The 27,031-nt window shown below is 39.3% G+C and overlaps 1 protein-coding gene across 4 annotated transcripts; it reads left to right on the forward strand.

Moving 5' to 3' along the window:
• The first annotated feature begins 1,709 nt into the window (after nucleotides 1-1,709).
• LOC137195117 (myotonin-protein kinase) lies at nucleotides 1,710-25,799 on the forward strand. Of its 4 annotated transcripts, XM_067607198.1 has the most exons (16): nucleotides 2,811-2,949; nucleotides 13,135-13,179; nucleotides 13,704-13,795; nucleotides 14,651-14,734; nucleotides 14,873-14,968; nucleotides 15,098-15,246; nucleotides 15,503-15,596; nucleotides 16,290-16,487; nucleotides 18,125-18,373; nucleotides 18,745-18,824; nucleotides 18,925-19,021; nucleotides 19,194-19,333; nucleotides 21,170-21,267; nucleotides 22,345-22,406; nucleotides 22,685-22,759; nucleotides 23,612-25,799. In XM_067607198.1, exons 4-16 carry the CDS (start codon nucleotides 14,666-14,668, stop codon nucleotides 23,711-23,713), a joined length of 1,509 nt encoding a protein of 502 aa, XP_067463299.1. In that variant the 5' UTR covers nucleotides 2,811-2,949; nucleotides 13,135-13,179; nucleotides 13,704-13,795; nucleotides 14,651-14,665; the 3' UTR covers nucleotides 23,714-25,799. The 4 variants fall into 4 exon arrangements, with proteins under 4 accessions (XP_067463295.1, XP_067463297.1, XP_067463299.1 ...); XM_067607194.1 differs by lacking the exon at nucleotides 13,135-13,179 and having other exon boundaries at nucleotides 1,710-2,949; XM_067607197.1 differs by lacking the exons at nucleotides 2,811-2,949; nucleotides 13,135-13,179 and adding an exon at nucleotides 13,199-13,219.
• Nucleotides 25,800-27,031: the final 1,232 nt, after the last annotated feature.

Genomic DNA, 27,031 nt, shown 5'->3' on the forward strand with positions numbered 1-27,031 from the left:
AAAATCATGCAGAGGAATGTACAAATTGTATAAAAAATGACAAAATGAATCCTTGGTGGCCTTGTCTGTCATCCACTAAAGGGATTTCCATGCATCCTCCCTGCAGAAGAATAACAAAAAATTAAGGCTCCAAAATCACTCTCTACAATATAGTGCACTATATTTATTTGAGTGTCCAAATGCTGAGTGTGTAGCATTATATAGAGCCCTCAAAAATTCCACAACAGGACAAAAAAAGTTGTCTATTGTATCGGTATTTATATAATGCAATGTGCTACGTGTTATAGATTATCTGATTAATAAGTGTCAGAAATCTCAATTTACTGCTCACTATTGAGGAAACTATTGAGTATCTTTTATATAGGAAGTAGAGATTGAGTGAATGAGGGAGTGATTTTAGACACAGCCGGAGGCAAGACAGCCAAGACTTTAAGTGCTTATAAGGAGTGTCCACTCTACGGCAGTAGTCTACATGAGCATTGTTCACCTCCAGCGATGTTCAGTGTTCATTTCCAATCTGCTTCAGTTGAAGGAGACACAGAACCTATAGAATTTGTCCTGGGAGAATCCCCCTCAGCAGGTCAAACCATTCCTGGTCTCAGGTGTGTTGTCTGTTATACAGATGGGGTTGTTGGTTAACCCCTGCCTAAATGCAGAATCTCTAATGAGCTTCGTATTGGCAGATTGAAAAAAGCTCAGTTGTTTGGGGGTGTCTGATACAGAAGCAACTTTAAAAAAATTAGTGATGAATAGTGATGATAATTAAACTTTATGATTTGAAGTGAAGCTGTGAACATGTGAATGTTATGAAGTCGTGTCTGTGTCAAGACAGGCAGTGCAGTCATCATGTCTTTGGATAGTTATGTGCTGTAAATCTAGTTCTATGGTTCTTCTGATGAGTCTCCCTCCTATTTCATGACTCTCTGCAGGTTCACTGCAGGTGTCTGCTGCACTATTTGTTTAGACATGGCACCTAGATGAAAAATACTGGCAAAATTAAATACTGTTGTCGGATCACACATTCAAAATGTAATTTCACTGCTGTAGGGCCCAGGCCAAACAGAATGACAAAACATGCAAAAGAAAAAAAAAGACAAGCATTCTTCCATTATTTATCTCTTCTTTTCTTGGCAGGGTGGAAGTGTTGAATGCTTTAGTTTGGCCAGCAGTGCTTTCATAGCAAATCATTTCGCATAACAATGTCTGGACCACACAACCTCTGTATGTGTATCAATATTCATGAAAGTAATGGAGCATGTATAGTATTTATCCATGGTGGTCTTACATACAGTCCATACAAGGTGGGAAAACACAATATATTATAAGTGTGTACATACCTGTTTGAAATCCATTAATTTTGAGTGTATGTGCAAGTGGTTCAAGCAGTATAGTTTTTCCAAACCATACAAAAATGTATTACTTTAAGTCATGTAAAGTGATGATTGTGTCTAGATAAGTTTTTTCTTCCATTTCAGTTGTTTCTAATACTTCTAAAAACTCATTCAGAAAATAAACAACCCACGCTTATTCTCTACTAGTTTGAGAAGTACACAGTCACACTCATGTGGAAGCATGGAGCATTCATTTGATGCAGGAAATGCAGTTTAAATGGCTATGAAATGGAGAGATTAAACATTTAAGGCAGTCCTGTGTGGCAGCTGTGGTGTATTTATACATAGAGAAGAGGAAGGAGGCAGTTCACTTGAAAAGTCAAAACAGACACGTTGGGGAGGAGGAAGAGAAGAGAGTGAAAGAGAGTACAGACACATGGAGAGCAACGGACACTGCAGGAGTGGAGGAGAGAGGAACAGAGAGAATAAACGGATGAACAGACAGACGGAGAATGAAGGATTTTGAAAACCAGTGAGCTGGATGAGAGGAGACAATCACTGCTGCATCCTTGAAAAAGAGTGAGTGAGGAAGGCATGGCATGAGAGGGGTGGCAGAAGGGAAGATGTGAGACAGGGGGGCTACAAAAAAATTAAGGGAACTAAAAAAGATTCTTGGATGGTTGACAAAATAAGAGATTTGCACCCTTCAAACACGACTGAGTGTAACAGCAACAGCTACCACTGATTCAGGTCAGTGGTTTGCTTTCAGTGGGAAAGGAAAAGAGGAATCATTTCAGAGCATGTACTGTACATGCTTCTCTATTAGGTTTCACTGTTGTAGTAGAAAGTTTGGAGTACTTTGAATAGAGGGAGCAGGGAGAGAGGGAGAGGGAGACTAAAACACCAAAAAAGGTCTGGAGTCAGAGCTGGAGAGATCGCAGGCTTGACAGATGCTGCACAGCCACGGGGAGAGGAGAATAAGGAGACACAGACAGACAGACAGACAGACAGAGGACGGGACAGACATACAAAGACAAACAGGAGAGAGAATAAAAGTAAGTGACAAACTAGTAGCAAAGGGCAGAAAAGGGAAGATAACTGTTAAAAGAGGATGTCTGCATAGAAAACACACACTCCTGATGATCAAGCAGAGTAGGTACAGAGAAAAGGCAGGTCAGGAGAGGCGGGGGGGTGGGGTTGGGTGGTGATCCAGAAAGATATCCAGAGTGTGTGTATGTGTGTGTGCGTGTAGGTGGGGAGGGTGCAGTCCAGAAAAGACAGGGAGGGTGGGCTGTTACTGTAAATGTGATAGATTCAAAAGAGCAACCAGAGCAACTGTAAACCCAGAGGAAGAGGAAGATCCAGCTTGCTTGACTGTAAGTCCAACACAACATGGACAACAGGTTTTCATTAAAACTCTAAACCCAACAAACCTCTCACTCACCGGGCGTCATGTCGACGGGCCCTGGCCTTGGTGCACTGGACCTGGCTGAGGGCCCTCAGACTACAGGACCGGTTGGCCTCCAGACCCTGTTGGACCTACTGGTGGGCGTCTACCAGGAGTTCTGCTCTTCGCCCTTTGCAAGGGAGAAGTATGTCTCTGGTTTCCTGCAATGGGGTGAGTGTTTTTTTTCTTACTTCTGAGTATTTGTGTGCGTGTTTTAAGTTAAATATGAAGTACTTCTACTTCTGCTCGACTGACGTGTTGCCCCTGGGGAACTCCTGACACACACACCTTTATCATCTCATTGAAATATTACCATGCTGACCTAATTTTCTCATCCTGCTACTGACAGCACACGTTGCTCAGCAGCCACTTTGTTTGGCTCCTGATCAAGAACAATCAACTGACGCATTACCCAAAACTCACCACACATGCCACTATGTGTGACCAAGCAACCACTTTGTGTTTCTGCTGTTCAAGAGCCCCATTCCTGAACAGGAAAAAACAGTTGTTAATTTATTATTAACTTTATCAACCATTAACTTACTTTATCTCAACATTAACACAAAAAGTCCAGTAGCATCCACTTTGTTTAGGTGTTCAAGAACTAAATTCCTACGCAGAAATCATGTCGACTCTGGTTCATAGTATAAGCAACTGCTGCAGGCTGTTGATTTGAACAGCCCACTGTAGGAATTACATTCATATTAGATGGGTTTGCACCTCATGATTTACATCCAGTGCCAGTGCGGGAGGTAGTGTGTCTTGTCTGTGTCTGATCTGATGCCATTTTTGGCAGTAAAACATTTGTCACTGGCTTCCAAAACTATTACAAATAGCTGTTGCATAAATAAAGCTGGTTTCCATCTGTTAAGGTCTGGTTAGGTTTGGGCACAAAAACAAATTGGTTAGGGTTAGGGAAAGGTCATGGATTGGGTTAAAATAGATGTGTGGTTAAAGTTGGAGAAAGATCATGGTCATGGCTAAAGGAAAGCAATTTTGACTCTTGGTAGGAAACAAGAAAGAAAGGTAGGTGCCCCGTGTTAAATCCTTTTTCACCTGACAGACAAGGATCATTATTCCTATTGAGTAAAAAGCAAAGGCTGCTGCTCTGAAATCACTATAAAATACAACCTCAAGCTGCTTACTGCTTATAACCATCAAGGTTTACACCAACGACCATGAAAGCAGATCTTAATACAATAGTGACTTTCAGATGTCTCAGCTGAAACAGGCCTCTAATCACAGTTTACCAAACAAAGCCAAGATTTATTTAAAATGTTGTCAGGATTAAATATTATGGCTGTTTACTGTTGATTGATTCTTTCTGGCAGTCTGCTGTTTCATTTAACTATAAATGGTCACCAAAGCTTTAAGTTTTACGATTCTCAGCGCATTTACTTGCTGACATTTCTGTCTTGATTTATATGTTAAAGTGAAATTTTCCAGACACAATTATGCTGTACACAAACATTTGCATTTATCATCAACAGTGATGTTTGATTGAAGGTTTGGAACTGTTCATCAAAGGTTGAGGTCTTAAATTAATCACATCAAAGTAGAAAACATTTACAGCAAAGCAATAATACACAGGTTTCAAAGTGATTATAGGAAACGCATCAAAAAGCATCTTATCATCTTCAGTTAAGTATATTTATATTGTGCATAATACTGTAATAATAATATATACAGTTTATTTCTTCTGGCATGTGTATTGGATCTGGAACCAGATATTTTCCTAAATGACTGAGAAATTTGGGTCCATTGTAAATTAAAACACAAGGCTAGCATGGCTTTAGGGGCAACATGTGCAACAATCTGTGATGATGTAATACTTTATCGATCCCCTTAGTGAACCAGTGTTTTTTGGCTTCTGTGCAGAGACAGCAGTGTCAGTTACTGTACAAATTAGCTGCATAGAAGCTAATTCAGAATGTGTGTTGGCTCATCATGAATCTTTCCAGTTGAAAGATTGCTGGCAGGTGCAACTATTTTTTTTAGATGACCCTCTATTTTAAGATCATTCTATATTTCCAGTCCTTGCAAAATTAGCTCCTTTGTTAGTGAGCTGTATCAAAGCACTTGGACACAGAGTGGCATCAAACTGAGATAAACACAGTTTTCTCAGTTATTTATCTATTATTGACAATTTATCTTTGAAACTTAAGAGATGGCGAGTTAGTGGCAGACATCTGATAGAGATCTGATGTTTGTATCCTCAAAAGGCATATAACCTTCTGTACACTGTTATTTGAATTTATTCTACAGAGCCAATTACGACACACAATCCATGTATGGGGTTATTAGCTATACAGTATTACATTTCATTGTAATATGGTATTTGTTCATATTATTGTTGCATTATCATTTTCAAATAAACCACAATAGCAATACAACTCCTATTAAATTGCATTGACCTCATGAGTCAGTTTATTTTCATTTAAGTCCACATTGGTTTCTATTTACTGTGAAGACTGACTGACAGGCTAGGTCAACATTTTCCAGGGATTACAGCCATTAAAGTGTCGGGCACCACAGCTCTAAAATGAGCCTCAAAGTTTTGGGTGCAAGATGTGAAAAGCAACCACACAGACCTGCCTCCGCAACTTCTGTGTTATGACCCAGAATACATTGTGCTTAAAAGCGACAGGAGACCAACACAAGGACATGAAAGCCAATACTCTTCTACTGACTTTCTGCCATCCCCCATGAGCCCCCTGGAGCTTTTTAACTGGTGTCATATCACCAAGACCACTGTGATTCAATGATAAATATACTGTATGTAGGAGATACGTGTGTGGATAATAATAATACACACACACACACGCACACAGAAACACAGCAGAAGACTCATAAGTGCTGTCGTGTGTGGCATTACTGCTAGACGTAGGTGCCCCTCAACTTTCACCTTCCTTCTTCCTTCTTCCTCTGTTATTGACAGAATCTTTCCATGTGACTGTGACTGTGTGTGTACCTACTGTATTGTCCTATAGTCATTGGAGGGTTATCATGTGTCCACATTAAGGGGACTTTCCAAATTTAACCACAGCATGTGTCCAGGAAGAGGATCAAGTGTCAGAGTTGGCTGGCTGAATGGTGATGAAGCAGATTTCTGGGTTTAGCTGGACCAGAGGTCTGAGCTTTAGACTAAATCTGCTTCACACAGCTGGCAAGGATGATAGAGGCATCACAGGCAGGAGGAATAAATGCCTGGGAGTTATATGGGACTTTTGCCTTCTTACTCTTACCTGCTTTGTAACAGAAACAACCACAGCATTGGTTTCACAGCATTTAAAAATTCAAAAGCGACATGTCTGTCCAGAGTCAGTATTCCCATTACACTCTCATGCAAAGACAGAGCTGTCAGTAGTTTTTCTCAGAGCTACTTTAAGATATAGTCCCTACGAAAGATAGATATCACAAGAGTCAAAAAGTGACAAAAAAGTGTTTAATTTGTAATTTGGGTAGAATACCTCAATATTTAATTTTTAACAATTCACTATCTCACAGCCCTGTTTCATGTAGCTTTCCCTCTACCCCTCTCTGTGTTTGGTTAGCGTTTGCTCCGGTCACTCCCTACATGGCTTTAACAGGACAGGTCAGTGATGGGTGCAGAGCCAGAGTCAACATTTACAGGAGCAAGCAATGACTCCATCACTGTTTCTCTTCTTTTCTATGCTATGGCCTCAAAAATATCATAAGTAATTGCTAATGCCGACAGAGTGATAACTTGTCTGTCTGACTGTGATCATATGAAATCCATATGCAACAAATGCCTTAACTGTCACTGAAGTAGCGGTCAATCTGCTTAGATAATGGTAAAATAATGCCTACAGTCAAATATGATTCCGGTGATTCTTAAATTGTTAGGACAAACAATTGTTAAAATGTTAACAACATGTGCAAAGAGTGAGTAAACAGTAAACAAGTGAGTAAGATTGGGAAAAGAGCCAGAAAGATTAATTGACTCCAAAAAGAAACGGCAACATAAAAAATCATAAAGTGTGCATGGATTTGAGAAACATAGGAGGATGTAAATTATTTTTTTTTCTCTGTTTTTGCTAATAATTCACACACTCTAGCTGCATTCTTTGTTTTATACGAGTAATATGTAGATATGTGTCCTGCACAACTCACTGATGTATCACTATAGCATCAATGCATAGTTAAAGAGAGCATGTAGTTCAGTATATGTAGGATTCATTCACAAATATGGCAGAATTATTGTAGCAAAGCAGCAGTCTGTGCAGGTACCTTTTTTGACTGATACATAACTTCACATTTGTTGACAAGATAGATTCATGAATGGGCTTTAGTCATCAACATGTGCAGTCATGAGATATGATCACAAGACACAGCGATTCATATCTGTTTCTCTCTCTTGTATATCCAATTCAGAACTGTGTCCTGCTGTTTTACTTCACAGTGAACTGGTGTGTTCAACTCACGGTCTTAAGAAAGTAATGGGTGCCGACCCCTAAAAAAATCACAAAAATAACAAATGGAGTCGTCAGCATGCACAGATAAATGTATATCATTCTATAATGATGCACAGGAGCAGCGTTTCAGCTCTAGGCTCTCCGCAGCATTACTGAGACAATTGTGAGTTTGAACCCTATCAAACAGCTGCCAGGAACCTGCTAGTGATTAAAATCAACTGATACAAATCATCCAAACAGGCATCATCAGAAAACTAGCACTAATAAGAAAAATAATAAGAAAATTTAAGACAATTTAAACCACCCGAGGAGATGTAACACATTATTTGATTGCAACAACCAAATAATGAATAATTGATTTACACATTAACGATAAAAATAGCATGTATGTGGGTATGTAACCTCATCATGTGCAGCATCTCCATGAAAAATAGCAAATGTATGTACATAAATATGAACAACCATCCTCAAGATACAAATAGTAGTATACAAATATAGTATAGTATACAAATTAGTAAGAAAAATAGTAATCAGATAGGAGGATTTATATCGCATTGTGTGATTACAACAGCCAGATAAGTGACTGATAGATCTACTCAATATATCACATGTGAATTTACCAGCAAAAATAAGAAATAATAAGAAAATTGGTAACAAGAGAAAAATATATATCTATAAGTAATAGGAGGGCAAATATCACATACTGCAATTGCAACAGCCAGATAAGAGGCCAATAAGTCTACACACTAACAATAAAAAATGAATGTGTGTAAATATGTAGACCAATAATACATATATTCATAAAAAACAAGACAACAGCAATTCTTCATTCAAACCCCTAGGATATTCGGTAGTAGCGTATCCAATATATTTCTCTTTGGAGAAGTTTCCTCTCTCTATCATCTTGATACCCATGAAGCGTAGACTACAAAGCCCATGGCCTGCAGAATTAAAGTGTCTCGCTACAGGAGACCTTTCATCCCTATTTCTGATATACTCTTATTTTTGGAAATCGAATTCTCTTTTTTGTCTTGCCCACATAGCAAAACCCACAAGGACATTAGGACATTTTAATAGGTAGACTACATGTGTGGTCCTACATGTGATTCTACCCCTGACTTTCACTAGCTAGAAGTGAATTATGCAAATGAAAGAAGAAATACCAACAACAACCCTGTGCAGGGACATTTCATCTTTTTGGCTAAGTGTTCACCAACACGTTTGATTGATTTGTTATTGATTCATTCAGTAAAGCCCTGTTCTCCATCTTTGCTCAGTCATTTTTCATGGAGGGGAGTAATTTCCGTTCATGGACAGGAAGCTGGCAGAGGGGTTGGCAGAGCACTTATGGTGTTAGTCTTGAATAAACACAAGCAGGCACAGGCAGAGGCACGGAATATACACACATACTGTATACACACACATACACACACACACACACACATGCACAGACTGTTCCACAGAGTTGGCTTTTTTGTGAGGATACAGCTGCAGGAAGCACAAGGAACAGACAGTGGAGTCTATTTCCTGCATAGAAACAAACAGAATGATTTTTTTTTTTCCCAATGTTGGGATTTTTACAAAAGGGCTACTAATAATCATGTTACTGAGAAATCAGCAGGCTGAAGACACGTTCACACTCTGACCAAAAGTGGAAATTATCAAGGTTGTGGACACAAAGTGATGGATATGTTTTCCATGACTGAACATTGTGAAGTCAGCCACCAGACTGACACACAGAGAGGAACTGACACAAGGGTCAGAATAATCTGTTTGATAGATACAGTAAACATAATACACCTAAAATTAGATGCTTTGTATTCATTTGATTGCAAGTTTACTCTGTAACCAAGCACACCAAACTCCTTTTTCCCCAAATTGATAATGGCGATGGAAATGTTTTGAGATTATTTTCCTCATTCCCAATGCACAGCAATAATTTGTGATTGTGTTGAGATTCTGGATTCTTGGATCCTCTTCTGTGAAGCTGTATAAAAGAGGATTGTAATTAGTATCTCATGTCTCTCCTGTTAGCAGGATATATTATTTTCACAGCCTCCCTGTGAGACTAAGATGATTTATACGGTTCGTACTGTAACTATACAAAGGTCAGTGATCTGTATAACTTCAGAATGAATGCCATCTATTCTTCACAATCTGCTTGAATGCAAAATGCAGCATCACGAAATCACAAGACTGTGACACAGCACAAGTCACATGGCAGACCCAGTCTACTGACCCAGGGCCTCTCACAAGATTGCCCTGTTGCTTCAAGAAACTTTCAAGTCGAAGGCGACAGTATATGTGTGTGTCTGAAGTTGCTCTCGCTCCTCATGTAAAAACAGTTTACACTGTGCTTCTGTTTCACTTGCATTCCTCTCAGTGTGTGAGGAGGTGGGGAATGAAATAAAAATAAAGGACTGGAAAATTTGCCTCAATTCATAAATGATAGCTGCTATTTTTAGCTGTGCAGAGCGACTCCTATTCAGACAGTTGTTCTGTGAAAGAGGAACTCCCTTTATGGCAAATAGGATCTTGGATTCAGCTGGAAGGACACACAGAGCAGCATTCTGTATTCATGTTCACAGTTTATGTGATGCGGTGTTATTTGAAAGCCAAAATGACCACATCTGAAAAAGGAAGTGCAGCGAGACATTTAACTGTTTAAGACTTCCAATAGGTCATATCATGTGCACATCTGACCTGATCATTGAGCCTTCACGCCAAAGCATGCGATATACTTGCCCGTCCACTAGAGGATACCTTGTCAGTGTCACATTTTGCCTGGCATAGGCGTGAAAAGTACATGCGTGTATACTCAATACCAACATTATGAACCAGAGAAGTGACGCAGTTCAGATGACGTCTATATAAGGTGACACATATCCTTATTAGGAGGAGGTGGGTTTGGTGGATGGCTGGATAGATAGATAGATAGCAAAAAGAGGGCTTAGTTGCAGGACACTACTGTTAGCTTCCCACTTCCAACCGCGAGTGTCAGTTTTTTTAAAAACCGTAACTACAATTGTTGTGGTGTTTACTGTTGCCATGACGACAAAGGTTGCGTAGCTTTAAGGAACAAACCATGATTTTCCCTAACCCTAACCAAGTGGTTTTTGTGCCTAAACATAACCAGACCTTAACCACAGCATTTCCAAACCATAAAACATCATTATTTTTTAACAGTGACTTGTAACGGTTTTGGAAAGCACAGTCAAATTATGTTGTCCTGCCAATTACTGCCCATAGAGGAGCCATATTTGAAAATGGTCCTAATGTACACATATGTACTTTTTGCGCCTAAGTAACCGTAGATTCTCCAACACGCTTGGAAGGGGATGTGAAGGGAGAGCATTATTCAGTTAGTTGCAATCTGCAACCTCACCTCTAAATGTCACTAAATCCTACACACTGGTCCTTCAATGAAAAGTTGCGGTTTTATGGCAACCCAGTATCACATCAAAATGTGTAATAGCTAATTTGGTCCACAGCACAAAACATATTAGTTTCACGATAGTGGCTCTGACATTGTGAGATGCCCATGTTTTTTTGGTCAAATTGGGGCCATTCCTTTTATTCTCAGTGGAAAATGCACTATTTTAAGATATTAAAATGCATTTTGATAGCATTTCTAATGAGAAATGTGCATTCTATTTTCATAATCTTTGTTTAGTGAATATATTTGATGTTTAGTTTGTCAGTTATTACGAAGATTTTTGCAAGCTTTCTATCATTGCTATGGTGGTTGCTATGGACGCTGCTATCGCTGAAACCAGGTAGTTGCATGTTGTTTGAATCACTGAACACAAAGACAATGATTCAAACAACATGCAACTACATGGTTTCAGCAATAGCAGCATCCATAGCAACAATAGAAAGCCTGCAAAAAGCTTCATAATAATTGACAAACTAAACATCATATACATTCACTGAATGCAGGTTATGAAAATAAAATGCACATTTCTCACTAGAAATGTTATCAAAATACATTTTGATGCCAAAACTATTTTAAAATATTGCATTTTCCACTGAGAATAAAAGAAATGTCAGCCTTTTTTTGGTTTTGTTTTCGCAAACAGTCACATGACGTGGACGCAGGCTAATAGAATAGACCAAAAAAACGTAGGCATCTCACAATTTTAGAGCCGTTATTGTGAAACTAATACATTTTGTGCTGTGGACCAACGTAGCTATTACACGTTTTCATGTGAGACTAGGTAGTTTATGGGGAGTTATGTAATCAAGCTATTTCTCTCTGGGCTAGCTGTTTCCCCCTGCTTCCAGTCTTTATGCTAGGCTAAACTAATTGCATGCTGGCTCCAGCTTTATATTTAGGGTACAGAAATGAGAGTAACAGTCTTCTCATCTAACTCTTGGCAAGGAAGAAAATCCTATTTGCCAAAATTATCAAACTTCTGTCTTTATTGTTGAGATGTGAACTCCACTGACTTCATTAAAATATTTTACTTTGCAAATCTGCCTGATTATATCTGGTTTGAATTTCTCTCTTTGGAATTTCCAGATGTTTTGCAATTTTGAAAACCTAATTTTGTCTAATTATTTAAATTTTTGTTATTTCAGGTTCACAAATTCAGACAGAAAATTGAAGGGTGCAGGATTTTTCAGTAGCTCGTTTGAACTTCTTTTTCTTGGACTGACGTCTGATCAATTCCATTCAAGGTCAATAATTTGTAGCCCCGGATATTAAAGTTTGAATATTTCATCTTGTCAGAAGTTTGAATTTGAGCAACTTGAATTTGTATTACTTGAAAATACCCCCTGAAAATTTCAAAAGGGGGAATTGAAACCACATTAATTGTTTGATGTTTTTATCTCCTTCAGGCATAACCCTGCAAGGAGATCATGCGTTTGGTTATGTGTGTGTGTGTCTGTGTGTGTGTGTGTGTGTGTGTGTGTGTGTGTGTGTGTCCATCAAATGAGAAAAAAAACAATAAAGCTTCTGTGCTCCTGAGTCCCGACTGACACAAAAATCGTGGTGCAGGCACAAAAAATATTCCAATTGAAATACATTAGTTTGAAAGTCATAAATCATCATCATCATGAAAAAATGGAAAATTTATGTCCACGTGAACGAATCTCTAGATTAAATTTCATGAACTGCTGTGATACTGGGTTGTGTCCATAGCATCCACCATAGCAACCGGGCAAGACCTGAAAAAATCTTCTAATAATAACTAACAGACTAAACAAATTCACTGAATCAAGATTATGAAAATAAATTGCACATTTCTCACTAGAAATGTTATCAAAACACATTTTAATGCTGAAACAGTCCACTGAGAATAAAAGGAATGGCAGCCATTTTGTTTGTTTTCACCGAAGGAAACATGACAGTCACGTGACATGGACGCAGGCCAACATAGGGGTTGTCCCTGCAGTGATCCAGCTTACCAATAGATGATCAATGATCAATCATGTGAATAGATAATAACAGCCTTCTGAACCTACTAGCAGTGAGCAGGCCCTTCTAACCAATATCTATGAGGCAGATAACCACTGATGACGCCCATTCAATCAAATGATAACATTCGAAGCGGCTGCACCACTTTTTTTGCACACTTATGACTGTATGTTCAAGTACCTCTCATGGTGGCAGTGATTGAAGAACTTATTTTATAATGCAATTTATACCGCCATTTACTGCTGACTCCTCACTCCTCTTAACCGGCCAGTAGGGGCCGCAAGTGATCAGCAACTGCAGCAAAAGGCATTCCTGGCAGTCGGCTTGACTAAAAACAAGTCTGTTGCATGTAGGCATGTAGCTCAAGCTAAAATGTGGCACATTTTTGTTTTGGCTCAAAAACTGACATCCATAGAAAAGTTTGGTTCCATACCTGATATGTTATGATCCACTAAAGTTAGGCACAATACGAAATGAATAAATTCTTGTTTTTGTTAGTTTTGCCACCATCTTGACTGCAAGGAAGCCAGAAGGAACAATTAAGTGAGATTCAACTCTTCTTTGTTTGGGAGGGGAGAGGGAGGTAGGGAGAGATGTTAATTTGTGTGGTGTGTTACAACAAAATGTTCTAAATAAATAACAATGTTTAAATTGATAAGTTTGGACTTAATGTCCCATGTAGTGTTTCCTAATTAAGTCTATACAGTTAGGCGACAATCCCTAAAGAAAACTGAGACTGTACATGTCCCCAGACACACCTGGTGGAGATCTGCTCTCTACAGAGTGCACTCTTCTAGTTTAAAAAAGTAAAATATTTCAATACTATAAAGTTCAAGTTGTGGTTAAATTTCACAATTAGGTTTTCAGTTATTTATGAGATTCATATCTTTCAGCCTTTTCTTTGCTTCCATAGAAACGTATAGCACCTCAACATCAATAAAACATCACTGCATTACCAATCCACCATCATCTTGATCAGTAAATGAAATCAATGATTCATATGCTCTTTATGATCTGCAGTCAAAGGCTACATTATACCTGCAAATAATACTCTTTTCCAATCACAGCGGAGCCCCTGGTGAGGCAGGTGAGGAAGACTCGTATCAAAAGAGAGGACTTTCACATCCTGAAGGTGATTGGCCGAGGCACATTCAGTGAGGTGAGCAGGTCTGGAGAAGGCAACTACAACTATAAGGCAGAAAAAATTCTTTTCCGTCTTAAAAGCAATGTTGTTGTGTTGTTGTTTTTTTTAATAATCTGTGATTGCACCTGATTCTATATCTTAAAATCATCTTCTACATCATCCTGACCACCAACTCTGTCTCACAATTTAAACAATTAAACAATGAGACAATGAAAAGTTGTTTGTGTTGTTTTGGGTTCTTGTGGTACCCATTTATTTACATTTGGATCAATCACTGTGTCCTCTTAAAATAACTATTATCATCCAGCATATCACCAGACTCCATTTTTCCAGAATTGAGATCCTGTAAAGCTTTTTATATTCAAGATTTTCTAGGCCCAGATTTTGCAGATGTGATTTAAAACTTTTCTACGAGTCTAGTCTACAATGAGTTGCCAGTTTATGAGGTACACCTGTACAACTTAATACAATCCAATAGAATGGCCCTGTAATAAATCTTACTTTTCTTAAGCTTATCATATTCAGTTTTTGTTGACACACAGTCAAAGACATGTTGTTTCAACTCTGGTATTTCTGAGACTAGATGTGAATTATTATATCAAGAGGTGTTTCTCATATTCTGCTCCAGGCATTACATGGTCCCCACTTAAGATTTTTTATACAAAGTACAAAAAAGCATTTTTATGAGTGTGTAAGCACCACTGCCTCACTGTGTCAAGTGGTTTTAGAAGACTTACTGATTATTACTGACTTTTAATCCTACATGGTCCAAATGTGATGCATTCATCCATTTTGTGCATGCATGCTTCATGTGGTTGTTTTATCTTGTCACTGTGTTTACACGTTGTGTGTTTGCTGCTCTTCTTGCAGGTTGCTGTGGCAAGGATGCGAAGCACACATCAAGTGTATGCTCTAAAGATTATGAATAAGTGGGACATGCTGAGGCGAGGAGAGGTAAACGCACAAACACACAAAGCTGCACCTACATTCACAGGACAAAACATATGGCTAGTTTTCTTATGTTACATGCTGAGCTGTGTCTTTCTACTTGTCATTTATATCCACTTGTCTTTTTTGTTATGTCTTATGCAGACAGCATGCTACCAAGAGGAAAGGGAAGTTTTGCTGAGGGGTGACAGACACTGGATCACTGAGTTGCACTATGCCTTTCAGGATGACAACTATCTGGTATGTGGGAATACAACCAGTCATTAAGTAAATGTATTTTTGAAAGATGTCCTGCAAGTCTATAGCACAACCAGTATTTAGCAAATCCCACTGCCATTTTCCTCACCTATCCACCCCCTCCTCCTTCAGTATCTGGTGATGGATTACTATGTTGGGGGGGACCTGCTGACTCTGCTCAGCAAGTTTGGAGACCGGCTCACTGAGGACATGGCTCAATTCTACCTGGCTGAGATGGTCATGGCCATTGACTCTGTCCACAGGCTGGGTTACGTACACAGGTAGATTATTCTATTGTGCTCATAAAGTTTGTTTCAGACTGCAGCCACTTACTTATTAGTTCCCAGAGGAAGTATAACGTAGCTATTAATATTGTTTTTTCACATGACTCAAACATTCCTGAGAAACAGGCCCAACATGTATGCGCTCTCTCGGTACTGTAACATGAACTGGATAATAACACTGCAACCATCCTATAACATGCTGTTTTATATGAATGAAATCTGACCTGTCCCCTCCACCCTGTTTCTTACACAGAGACATCAAACCTGACAATATCCTGCTGACAGCTGAGGGACACATCAGACTCGGGGACTTTGGCTCCTGTCTGAGGCTCCTAGACGACGGGATGGTGAGAGTTGGCTCATACTTAGTTCAGTCAGTAAACTCAAGTGGAATGGATTATTATGTGAATGTAAAACATGTGTTGATATTTGGTGTCTAAAGGCTAAACTTGGCACAACAGGGAGTGGGGCGTGATGAAACATGCATTGTTTATATCCATGTTTACTTTCTGGCAGTCTTCTTCACTGCACTTGGCTGGCACATTGCTGCATTTCTTGGTGTGTTACTAGCACCTGTAGATCAGTGGAATAGTGTGAAACCATTGGTAGAAATATGTATTGTGTCATTTTGTGTACATGCTCATGTGCATACACAACAAAAAAATCGGGGACCCACTCACAAAAGCATTGCTCCATTGCACAAATTGGGGTAAAAAACCTCACAGGTATGCATTATGAGAAGGGTGCATTGGATATATGTTGTAGTGAGAAGAGTATGTTATGTGAGTATAGTAAGAGACTCAACTTGACTGCCTACACTAGCTCACGGGCTTCACTTCACTAAGTTTCATGAAAAAGGAAAAGATACTCTTCATAGAAAAAAAACTGCCAAACATTCAGTAAAAGACGATTGAAAAATGTTACGTCCTTCCAGTTACAGTTTCACGTTCACACAGAACAGAACAGAGCAAATGCTAGAAATACAGGTCATGGCCTTAAGACATGCTTGAAAATCCATCAGTCATTTGATTTCATTGCAGGTTCACTCATCCCTTGCAGTCGGGACCCCTGACTATTTGTCTCCAGAGATTTTGAGGGCAGTAGAGGGAGGTGGAGGTTATGGTCCTGAATGTGACTGGTGGGCTCTGGGTATCTGTGCCTATGAGATGCTGCTGGGGACCACACCGTTCTATGCAGAGTCCATCTCTGAAACATATGCAAAGATCATCCACTTTCAGGTATATGCTCACACTGACAATGTCTGCAGATGACTGGGTAAAAAAAGGATTTGGCAAATATGCTTATTCCCTCAACCAGCAGAGACTTTAGGAAGTCACTGTGCCAAGAAATAGTCTGGCACATAACCTCCTGTAAAACCACAACAAGTCATTTTTACATTTCATTTTTGGATGAATTAAATACAGATATGACGTGTTAATTAGTGAGCTTTAGATGTGCTGGTCTGCCGATTTTTGTTACAATTTGACAGAGTGAGGCTAGCTGGTTCTCTCTCTTTCCAGTCTTTATGCTAAGCTAAGCTTTATGCCAGCTGACCTATTGCTGGCTGTAGCCTCATATTTACTGTATAGACATGAGAGTGGTACAAGAAAGCAAGTAAGCATGTTTCCCAAAATTTTTAATTATAAATATCCTAAACTATGGCAAGACAAGAAAATCATTATTGAATGGTTCTGTGAAACCCAAGATAACATTCAGTAACAACATTTTTTTTTTCAATCCAATGCCAACATTTTCAAAAAATCCTGCCTTCTGCTACATCTAAACATGACAACTGTAGAATGGTTAAATTTAAAGGTGATGGTTAAAAGTGGTTATGGCAAATTAAATATGATTAAGGTGTGGGTAGGGTTAGGCAGCTAAAGTACTTGGTTAAAGGAGTACAGTAAAGTTGATGGACTTTACATTAAAAAAGAATAGTCAGAATCAAAGTAGCAGAGGCCTCTACTACTTTAAAAAGTCAGGATATATCCTGACTTTTAGTCCCTGGTCAGTCTAAAAAAAACATTGGATCCTATGTTTCCCATAATGTGCCTTTCCTCCTAAAGGCCCACTTCTTCCACACCCCACACGCCCAGTTTGTAACATAGACTTTCTGTTAAAAAGTTTAAGTCTCAAGCCTAAGCTGAAATAGTCAAATAATGATGATATCATCAGTTTTTTTTTTCTTTTTATTTTGCAAAGCTCCCACCAGAGCCACAGAACACATTATACAACTATTTTCACAGGTGGGGTAGTAATTAAAAATAATTGTGTTTTATGGTGTGACAGTGCTATGGTTACGGAAAGATCATGGTTTGGGTTAAAATGATCACTCGACATGTGGTTACTACTTCCTGAAAGTTATGCAACCTTTGTTGTCATGGCAACAGTAAACACCACGTCAACAGTGGTCTCCTGCAGCTAAGTCCACTTTTTGCCATGTAGTTATCTAGTCATCCACCCAACCTGTCTCCTCCTAATAGGGAAATTTGTCACCTTATACTGACGTCATCTGAAATGCCTCACTTCCCCGGGTCATAATTATGAGAACAGCTAGATGGCATAAATGTAACTATAGATCATTTTTGCTAGCTGAATTTTAGATGTATAGTGTCATTTTTTTCTTGGATGGGCTGGCATGAAAGTCGTGTATTACACACCCATCCATCAACATGACTTTCTAGATCTCTAACACTGAAAACTAGCATTGGACCTTAATCATGAGGTGCAGAATTGTCCAATGTAGATGTAATACCAAGAGATACCCAACAGTAATATCCCAATTTGATCCACTTCTATGTTTGTTTCGTGGTGGTCTTAGCAGTGTGAATACTCAAAGTGGACTTAAATTTAAAGAATCTTTTTTTAATCCCAGGAGTATTTTGAGTTCCCTCCATCTGGCCCTGAGGTTTCAGACAAGGCTCGCTCCTTCATCACTGGACTCATCTGTGAGAGGGAAGTCCGTCTGGGAAGGAAAGGCTTAAGTGACTTCAGGAGCCATCCTTTCTTCTGTGGACTAGACTGGGGTTCCCTGCATAAACTCCCTGCCCCCTTCCTGCCTGAAGTATCTAATCCAACTGACACCTCCAACTTTGATATTCTGGACGACTGTCTCAGTGAAATGGTATTGTCTTTAGAGTATTACTCTGTGTCATGCAGTTAGAGGTTGTCTTTAAAGGGAAAGGCCTGGTCCCACACCATCTGTGCACCCGGAAAGCAACTTATTGTCATTGGTTCACATTTTCATGTGGGTGATGCAAGAAACCCCAAATCCTTTTATGTACCCTGCAGATGCAAAGTGTCAAGTAAAATTAGTATTGATGCAAATTATGCATTTTGTATTCCCTTTAGTTAACTTAATTTTTAAAAAATCTGCCTTACAGTTCACACCACCAAGTTAGCTCATAGTATGGCTGCATGCAAAATGTATGCACCTTTAAACAAAATAACACTAACTGGTGGTTGTTGAAAATTGGCATTTGTTGTGTTCTGCAGGAGACGCTGTCAGATGTAATGGACAGAGCTCCAATAGGAGTACACTTGGCTTTTGTTGGATATTCTTACACTGCTACCAGGTGACCTTAAATACATAATTTACATTTATGTGATTCAAACCACTCTAACTGACCTTTATATGTCATCCTGGGTATTGTTGAATTGGACTTTCTTTTACAGTCAGACAGGTGCCATCGACCGCAGCACAGACATCATGATGCAGATTGACCACAGGAGGCTTAGAGAGTGTGGGAGTCTTTATTCCCCAGAGAAACTGGTAAGAAAGTTCATCCTATAGACTGAACACATGTCAGACCTTCCATTTGTCGGGTTGTATCAGGTACTTCATAACCCCTTATGTACCATTTCTAATGTATTTTCATGAGATGATTACAAATACCACTGAGTGTGTTTTCCTTGTTATGCTATGTCTGTTCTGCCTGTGGCAGCCCAGAGACACGCTATCAGAGGACCTGCCTGCACTGCTGGAGCTCCCACTCACTCTGGAGCAAGGTCCTACTGCATCCACCCACACCACAACCGGAGAGGAGACTGACCAAATATCAGGACTTGATGAAGACTTGCAGAGGTATCAATCGACACTGATACCATCTTTATATAAGCAATCCATTGCACGTTCTGAGTACTGATTATTTGAAATCAGTAAATGATTTTTTAACTTTGTTATTCATTCTACTGTCAGTAGTTAACTATGAAATTAAATAATTAAATACAAGTGTTTATCAGTGACTGAAATTCATACACTAATCTCCACTGGCTTTACTACTGTTTGATAGCTGCTCCCACCTGTTCAGAGATTGTTGTAATGTCAGCAGCTTTGCCTGGCTGGCATGCTCTCATTGTTTATCAGGCTTTATTCTTTATTATTTGTTTGGAAGACAAGCCTTAAGGTGTTCAGTTAGGCTGCATTCAGACCAAATCTGGCAATCTGGCACTATGACGCAGGGGGCTCTGGTGGTGGAGGTGTGTGTTGTTTGAGGTTCCAGTAAGACAATGAAATACGATCCAGGAAGTCGAGCTGAAGTTACAGATTAATGGTAAATGGACTGCATTTATATAGCGCTTTTCTAGTCTATCAACCACTCAAAATGTTTTACAACACATGCCAACATTCACACACATTCATGCACTGATGGTAGAGGCTGCCATGCAAGGTGCCAACCAGCTCATCAAGAGCGACATAGTGTTTTATCCAAAACGACCCACTCAACCTCCTGAGCCACAGCCACCCTATTAATGCATTTGGGGACTTATCAGAAGCCAAAACAACGCGGAGCAGTTTGTAACACTCGCAGACAGGATTTTACAACTCTAGAAAGTTTCCCCGACAGCAACAGTTTTGTCTGTCATTGTGATGATCACAAGGTAGGCTTTAACAGTCAAATATGGCATTCACATTGAAAAGAAACACATTAGGAATGTTTGCTTGTGTGTATGTGATTGGCCAACGCAGTATGACATTGGTTGCTCAACTTCTTGCCGGACGGCCACTGCGGTTTTTTGCTGAGCATTATGCAGTCCCCACTCCTGCAGCGTAAATGCACTGCCCCCATTCAAATGAATGGGAGGGCTGCTGTTTTTCATGCATTGCTGGATTTGGTTTAAATGCAGCCTCAGGGTTCATACAACATTGTTACTGATAGGACCTCCAAGGAGATACTAGAATGTTGCACAAGCTGGTGTCTGCATTTTTGACATTTCCCTCATTGAGTCTAAAGAATCTTCACAACAGACATATTCCAAAGCACATGTTAGTTTAAGAACTGTATCTGCCCAGATATCTTACACAGACAACTTAATTTGCTGATGTTGAGTAAGAATTCAAATCAGCCCTATTGGCACAATTATCATTTTCAAAATACTCTACTTACTTTAAACTTGGAAAGGTTTGAGGCACTTGACTGCAAGGGCTCAATCTCACCCCTGGTGTCTATCTTTAACTTAGGTTTGGGCATCAAAGTTGAATTCAGCAATCTTAAGTTACATGCAGGTACATATGGGTTTAAAAGGTCACCAACATAGGTTGCTGCAGGGGCTGATGAGTTGACAATAACATGTTACAAACAGTAAAAGTGAAAGTGATATGATCATATTTCCTGGATCCAGTTAAAAGCACTAACATGATTAGGAGTTGTGGAGAAGTATCATGCTGAAAACAAAGATAGAAAGATATTTATCACAGTGACTGGATCTTTGTACAAGAGGAATGACCTTATGTCTGAAACATTCCTCAGCTGAAGAAAGTACATGTGTAGGTACATTTTGGAGTAGATTCACTCTTCAAATAAAGATCAGCTTCCATTGCAGTCACATTTCATCATCCCAGTTTCACTGACATCAGTTGAAGGGCAAACAACAAAAATATATGATGAAACTCACATTTCTTTACTTCTGTGTCCACCAGACGCTTACATGAAGCAGAGAGGAGATACTGTGAGCTGGAGAAAGAAATGGAGAGACTGAAGGGGGAGATGCAGGATGGGAAAGCCCCCAAGGAGACAGGCAAGGGATCAACACCCCTGCTTCCTAATCACACCATCCTCATCCTTCATCATCATTATCATCATCATAATCATCATGTTATGAAGTCTGGACTGTTCCTCTCTGTTTCACTCTTTATAGTATACGAATTATGCCATGACACCATAGAAACCAACGTAATTTTGACACTCTGAAGACCAAAATCATGACAATAGTTTATTATAATATTCTAGTATAGGTAAACAAAGGTCTTTGTTAACCCTAACAACTACCAGTGTCCCTGCAAGTGTTCATGACAAGCAATGAAATCCACAGAACACAAAAAAGTCCTTAAAACTCAAGGCCATGTAGAGGTAGGGATGTGGCTTTCCTTTCATTTTGTCAAATTTGACCTAGTCGGTTAAAAAATCTTCTAAGGCTGTTTTCAGAATGCCAGGTATTTCAGTACCATTACCTAATCTCACAGACATCCACACAACCCAAGCACTACTTTACAGTCCGAGTCTCTTAAGAACAACATAAATGTGAGGTGGAATGAGTTCCAGACAATATGAGCCACTCTGAATAAACACAGTGCTGCACAGTCCCAGCAGCATCTGCTTATACTGGAGGCCTCAGTCAGAACATGGTGATAAATACCCACTCTAAGAATAGCCTTGGTATGCAGGAACTTGGATGCCCGTTTCCATAAATCAATACAGTGTCATGAGCTTTTTAAAGATGCAGTGATGAGGGTCTTCCTGCTGCTGGACTGATGGATGAAAGTGTTATGAATAATAACCACAACTGCTGTTTTTGTAAAAGCATGTGGACAAAAAGCACGTACCTCACCTTGCACCATGTGTGAAGATTAAAAAAAATAACAGTCAGTTCACTTCACTTCAATCACTGCTTTTTCCATCACTCTTTGTCTGCCTTCTCTCACACTCACACCATCATCCCTTTCAACACCGCAAATGTGTACAATTTTTGGTTCCGTCTGTTTCTTTGTCTTATTACAAATCTGGCTGGTCAGCAGTGCACCCCAAGGCTGAATGCCTGCAACAGTGCTGCCACACATCATGGGCTCTGATGTTCCTCTCTCTCCTCCAATCACAGAGCTGAGTATCTGCCCAGCATATCTTGCTCTGCCTGCCCACTGTGTGGATGCACCAGGGGATGTAAGCCTATCTTAAATCCACTTTCATATTCTCTTTCTCTGCTTGACATGGAAAACAAAAACACTTTTAAAACAGCATGATTCTTGATTCATTTGCAAATGCTTTACAGTTGTTGTGTAAGTAACAAAGACCAGGCTTGATAATGGGCAAACACAGAGTTTCTATGTTATATAAATAGAGCTGTGCAGCTGGCCAAGCTCTTAGTCAAGAGGCCAGCCTCTATTTATGTCTCTGCAAAGCTGCTGTCTGTTCACTGGTCTGACCTGCATGTGTTACAGAGGAAGAGAGCGCCCCCAGCCTGCCATTACCCACTGGTGATTCCCCTCCACCGCCACCTGCTCCTGTTCCACAGGGTATGGACAAAACACTCAGACAGTAATCTATCATTTAGAGTTCAACTGACGGGGTTTTGAATGTAATACTGATATTTTTTTATTATATTGATATCTTTTGTAGTTGTATGTGGGAGATTATCATCATCAGTGGTAGAAGAAGATATGCAGTTCTTTTACTTAAGTAAAAGTGACAATACCACAATATAGAAATACTCAGATATACAGTACAGTATGTTAATACATTACAAGTTAAAGTGCTGCATTCAATATTTTACTTAAATAAAAGTACTGATGTCTTCAGCAGAATATATCAAAAGAAAAAGTACTCATTATGCAGCACAACACCTCCTGTCAGGGCTATTGTTATTGATGCATTAATGTGTAAGCAGCATTTTGTTGTAGCTGGTCAGGGTGGAGCTAATCTTGACTATTATTATTTGATTATAAAGTGCAATGTTTGTTTAGTTAAGTTAAGAAGCAAGTTATTTTACTTAACTAAACTTACTTTACTTAAGTGAAGTAAAACTACCTCAGAATTGTAATTATGCACAGTACTTATTTATGAGAGTTAATAATAATAATCCAACACGTCTACCATAACATAGATATCTGAAAATGAGTGGAAGACATTTTCATAGTAAAACCACCACAGCTATGTCACACCCGCACAGGTGTTTTCACTTTGCCTGATCAGGAGTGTGTGGGCTTATGCCTTACAAATTTATTATGGAGTTTGGTGACCAGGCAATTCCAAGCAAAGCTCCACCCAATTACTAACTGAGCAGAGGTCTAATCAGCCACAGTAATTGAATTTATATAACTTTTTGATAACCCATGAAACAATAGTATAATCAGTCATTTGTCTTCCAGGTTCGCCTGCCACAGGTGAGGAGTGAGTCATACCTGCTGGTGTGTGCAGAAGGGGGGGAGCTCCAAGCCTGGGAGAGACAATGTCATACTGAGCTCTCCTGAATGCACCTTGAGGTGGCACATGCTGACTTCTCCCACTAGCGCAGGACTAAAGGACTTAGCCTAAGCTTCCCAAGAAGACAAGCTGCGGATGTCATTACTATAGGTCCTATAGTAATGACACCCGCAGCCCTCATGAGAAGCGTTTTATTTTGGAACATCTCCTATAGTATAGGAGAACATCTCCTATAGTATAGGAGATGTTCCAAAATAAAGTTTTCCAGTTGATATGATGAGACAGGCAGGTCAGACACTGGGAAGTAATGAGGAAGAAATGATGAGGGACATCTTCTGACCTCCCTTGCCTGCTTACCAGACTGACAGCTGTGATAGAGATGCACTGAGTTGAGAGCACACTGAGAAAAAGACTCTTTAATGTGTGACAATGACAATGATGTTTGAGTGACAGCGAAAGGGGCCAGAAAAAAAATCACTCCATGAGCATACTATCTTCAGGCATTTTGGACCATATTGGTGCATTTAGTTTTTACAGTAAATATGATCTCATGTATCTGCACTAGGGGTGGTTTGTACTTGTGTTGCACTATAGGCATGTTTTTGCTGTGCCTTTTTTAGTATTGAAAAGGTTACTAATAATAACCATGATATCTGGGTTTTGGTATTATAATGGTTTATGCATATTAACGTAGGCCATAGCACCACAAGTTCTTACAGTGTGAAAGGTGTGCAGCATAAATAAAGGCAAACATATTGGAGAGTTACTGTGGGGTGGAAGATATGTAGCATGGTTAAGGTCAGATATGAAGCATAAATAAGGTCGAGCACTGAGTCGCACTTGTATTAGTTGATCAGCTGTTTCATTTATGCTTTGCAATGATAGGCTCATTCACAGCTGTGTGGCTATACCAGTATGTCCAGTCATATTTATTCAGTTGGTCAACATAGCCATTATAAACAGTGTCATAGCCAGGACTTTCTAAATACTAAAGCCAGTCACCAAGGTTCCCCAGTGCACTTCCACCCCCTCATGAAATTTTTTGACATGTCGCCAAAAATGTCCCACTCTTTTCCACTAATTAAACTGTTGAAATCTATTCTCTGAAAGTTATATCTCCCTACGTGATTGTCTAAATGCTATTTCAAAGCTTTCCCCACAAGAATCTAATTGTGGTGTGAGAAATATAAATTTTCTTTATTCTTATCATGTTTTGGCCTAACAGTCAAATTAAACAATTGGGGGATTAAAACTTAATTTGTGTGTAATTTATTTGTAATTGTGGAATGTAAACTTTATCTGGTTGTTTAAAACTCTCAAATTCTCAAAACAATACTATGGATATGACCTTGGTGTTATCACTGGGAGCTAAGGCCCTGATTATAACCTGTACTTCTCACAATCTCTCTGATGATACTTTCATGCCACAGCTGTTAGCTGCCACAGCTCTGTCCTTAAGTTTTCTGTCCAAAAAATTCACTTCCTTGTTAGTCTCTGACTGAAATTCCTGTAGATTGAACTGGGTGAGGTGTCAGCAATTATTTTTGTTAAATGACAATCCATAAGATTTTGGCTTATTGATTTAGATGAAACATTTTGTGTAAAGCAGGAATTGCACTGATGTGTTGCACTCAAAGTAGACTAAACAATCCTGAAATCAACCCATTCTGAACACAAACACCACCATTTGTGTTTTCTGCTACATAATTAATCAGCCCCTCTTGCTCTATTTATTGTTAGACTCTCAATAAAACTCTATTGGCGTTGTCAGAAATGTAAAACAACACTTCCACTACAGAGGAGGATTTTCTCAGAGGAACCCCAAAAGCTTTCATGGACTGAGCCAGTTCAGTTGCTATATGGTTTCAGTCAGTGACAGAGAATAGCAAATGTGGGTTATTACTTTGGTAATATTTTATGGTGAGTGCTCAACATATTTAAGTGAAATCAAGTGAATATATTTGTAAAATGCTTCAAGAAACTGGTCACAAAGTGCTTTGCACATTTCATATAAACAAGCACAGAAGGAAAGACAGACTGTAAGGAAGGAAATAAAGGGAAAAATAATGGCTGATCTAGTGGAATCTAATGGAGACTGCAACAAGTGCTTAATAAATGTTTTTTCATTTTGGACTTACTGGTCTTACTGGTCGAAATGAAGACTGTTGGATTCACTGACATCAGCAGGAGGACAGCCGAGTCTCAATGTAAAGAATGACATCCACACCCTATGTCACCTATCCATCACAGACACCATTAGGAGGAATATTCATATAAAGGTATAAGTTATATTAAAGGTGGTATTAGTTGGGATACTTAAAAATAATCTAGATCAGGGGTCAGCAACCTTCAGCATACAAAGAGCCATTTGAGTCCATTTCGCACCAAATAAAACCCACCTGGAGCTGCAAAATCTGTTTGATCCCTAAAATGATGATTACACCACTTATAGTTACATTACACTTATGAGTGAATATCTTGCATAAACAAAAACGTACATATGTATTGTGTTTTCTCAATAAAACAATCAGTTGTTTAAGTTAAAATATTCATTCATTCAGCATTAACAACTTTTTTCATATCTTTAATTTTCTGAACAATTTCACTCTTGTTCTTGAAGTCCGAAAATAGATGTTCTGATATTTTTTATGGACGATTCTTTTAGAAATTCTCCATCAGTGAACGGCTTCCCGTGCCTGGTGATCTTCTGAGCTGCCACAAAACTAGCCAAAGTGCATGAATTTGTAACCTTCATCCACCTCTTCAAAGTGTTTTTGCTCTGGTCATTTTCCACAGCAGTTCCAAAACTGCTCTTTTTCGATCATCTCCAGCCGGGTATTTTTCAGAGAAAGCTGAGTGTTTGTTTGGGAAATGTCTTTCAAGGTTTGATTTTTTGTTGTTCGCCAATTTCTCCCCACATATTAAGCAAACAGGTGAACCATTCTCGTCAACAATAAAAGCAAGTAAATCTGTCCATGAAGCATTAAAAGTTCTATTTTCATCAGAAATCTTTCTTTTTGTGGATTTTTCCATCGTTAGAGACTGGTAGACCGCTCAAAAAATGCACTTGCCTGTTGCCCGGCAACGGTCCAGCAGGTGACATATATTTCGATCGACAAAATAAAAAAGAAAAGCCGGGTCTCCAATAATGGCCGGGGGTGTGGTCAACACAAACAAATAAAGGCCAGCCCCAAATACAGGCCGGGGAGGGAAAAAACAAGGATGGATTAAGGCCATATTCAGACCAAATCAGGTGTTGCTGCGCACCACTGCAGGGTTGTACAGCTGTGTGCGGGGGTGTGTGTGTGTTTATTTGTGCTCTAGAAAGTAACCGCTGCGAAACAATTAGATATTTTTTTTATTGA

Source organism: Thunnus thynnus, chromosome 13 (assembly GCF_963924715.1).
Source record: "Thunnus thynnus chromosome 13, fThuThy2.1, whole genome shotgun sequence".
Taxonomy (NCBI): domain Eukaryota; kingdom Metazoa; phylum Chordata; class Actinopteri; order Scombriformes; family Scombridae; genus Thunnus; species Thunnus thynnus.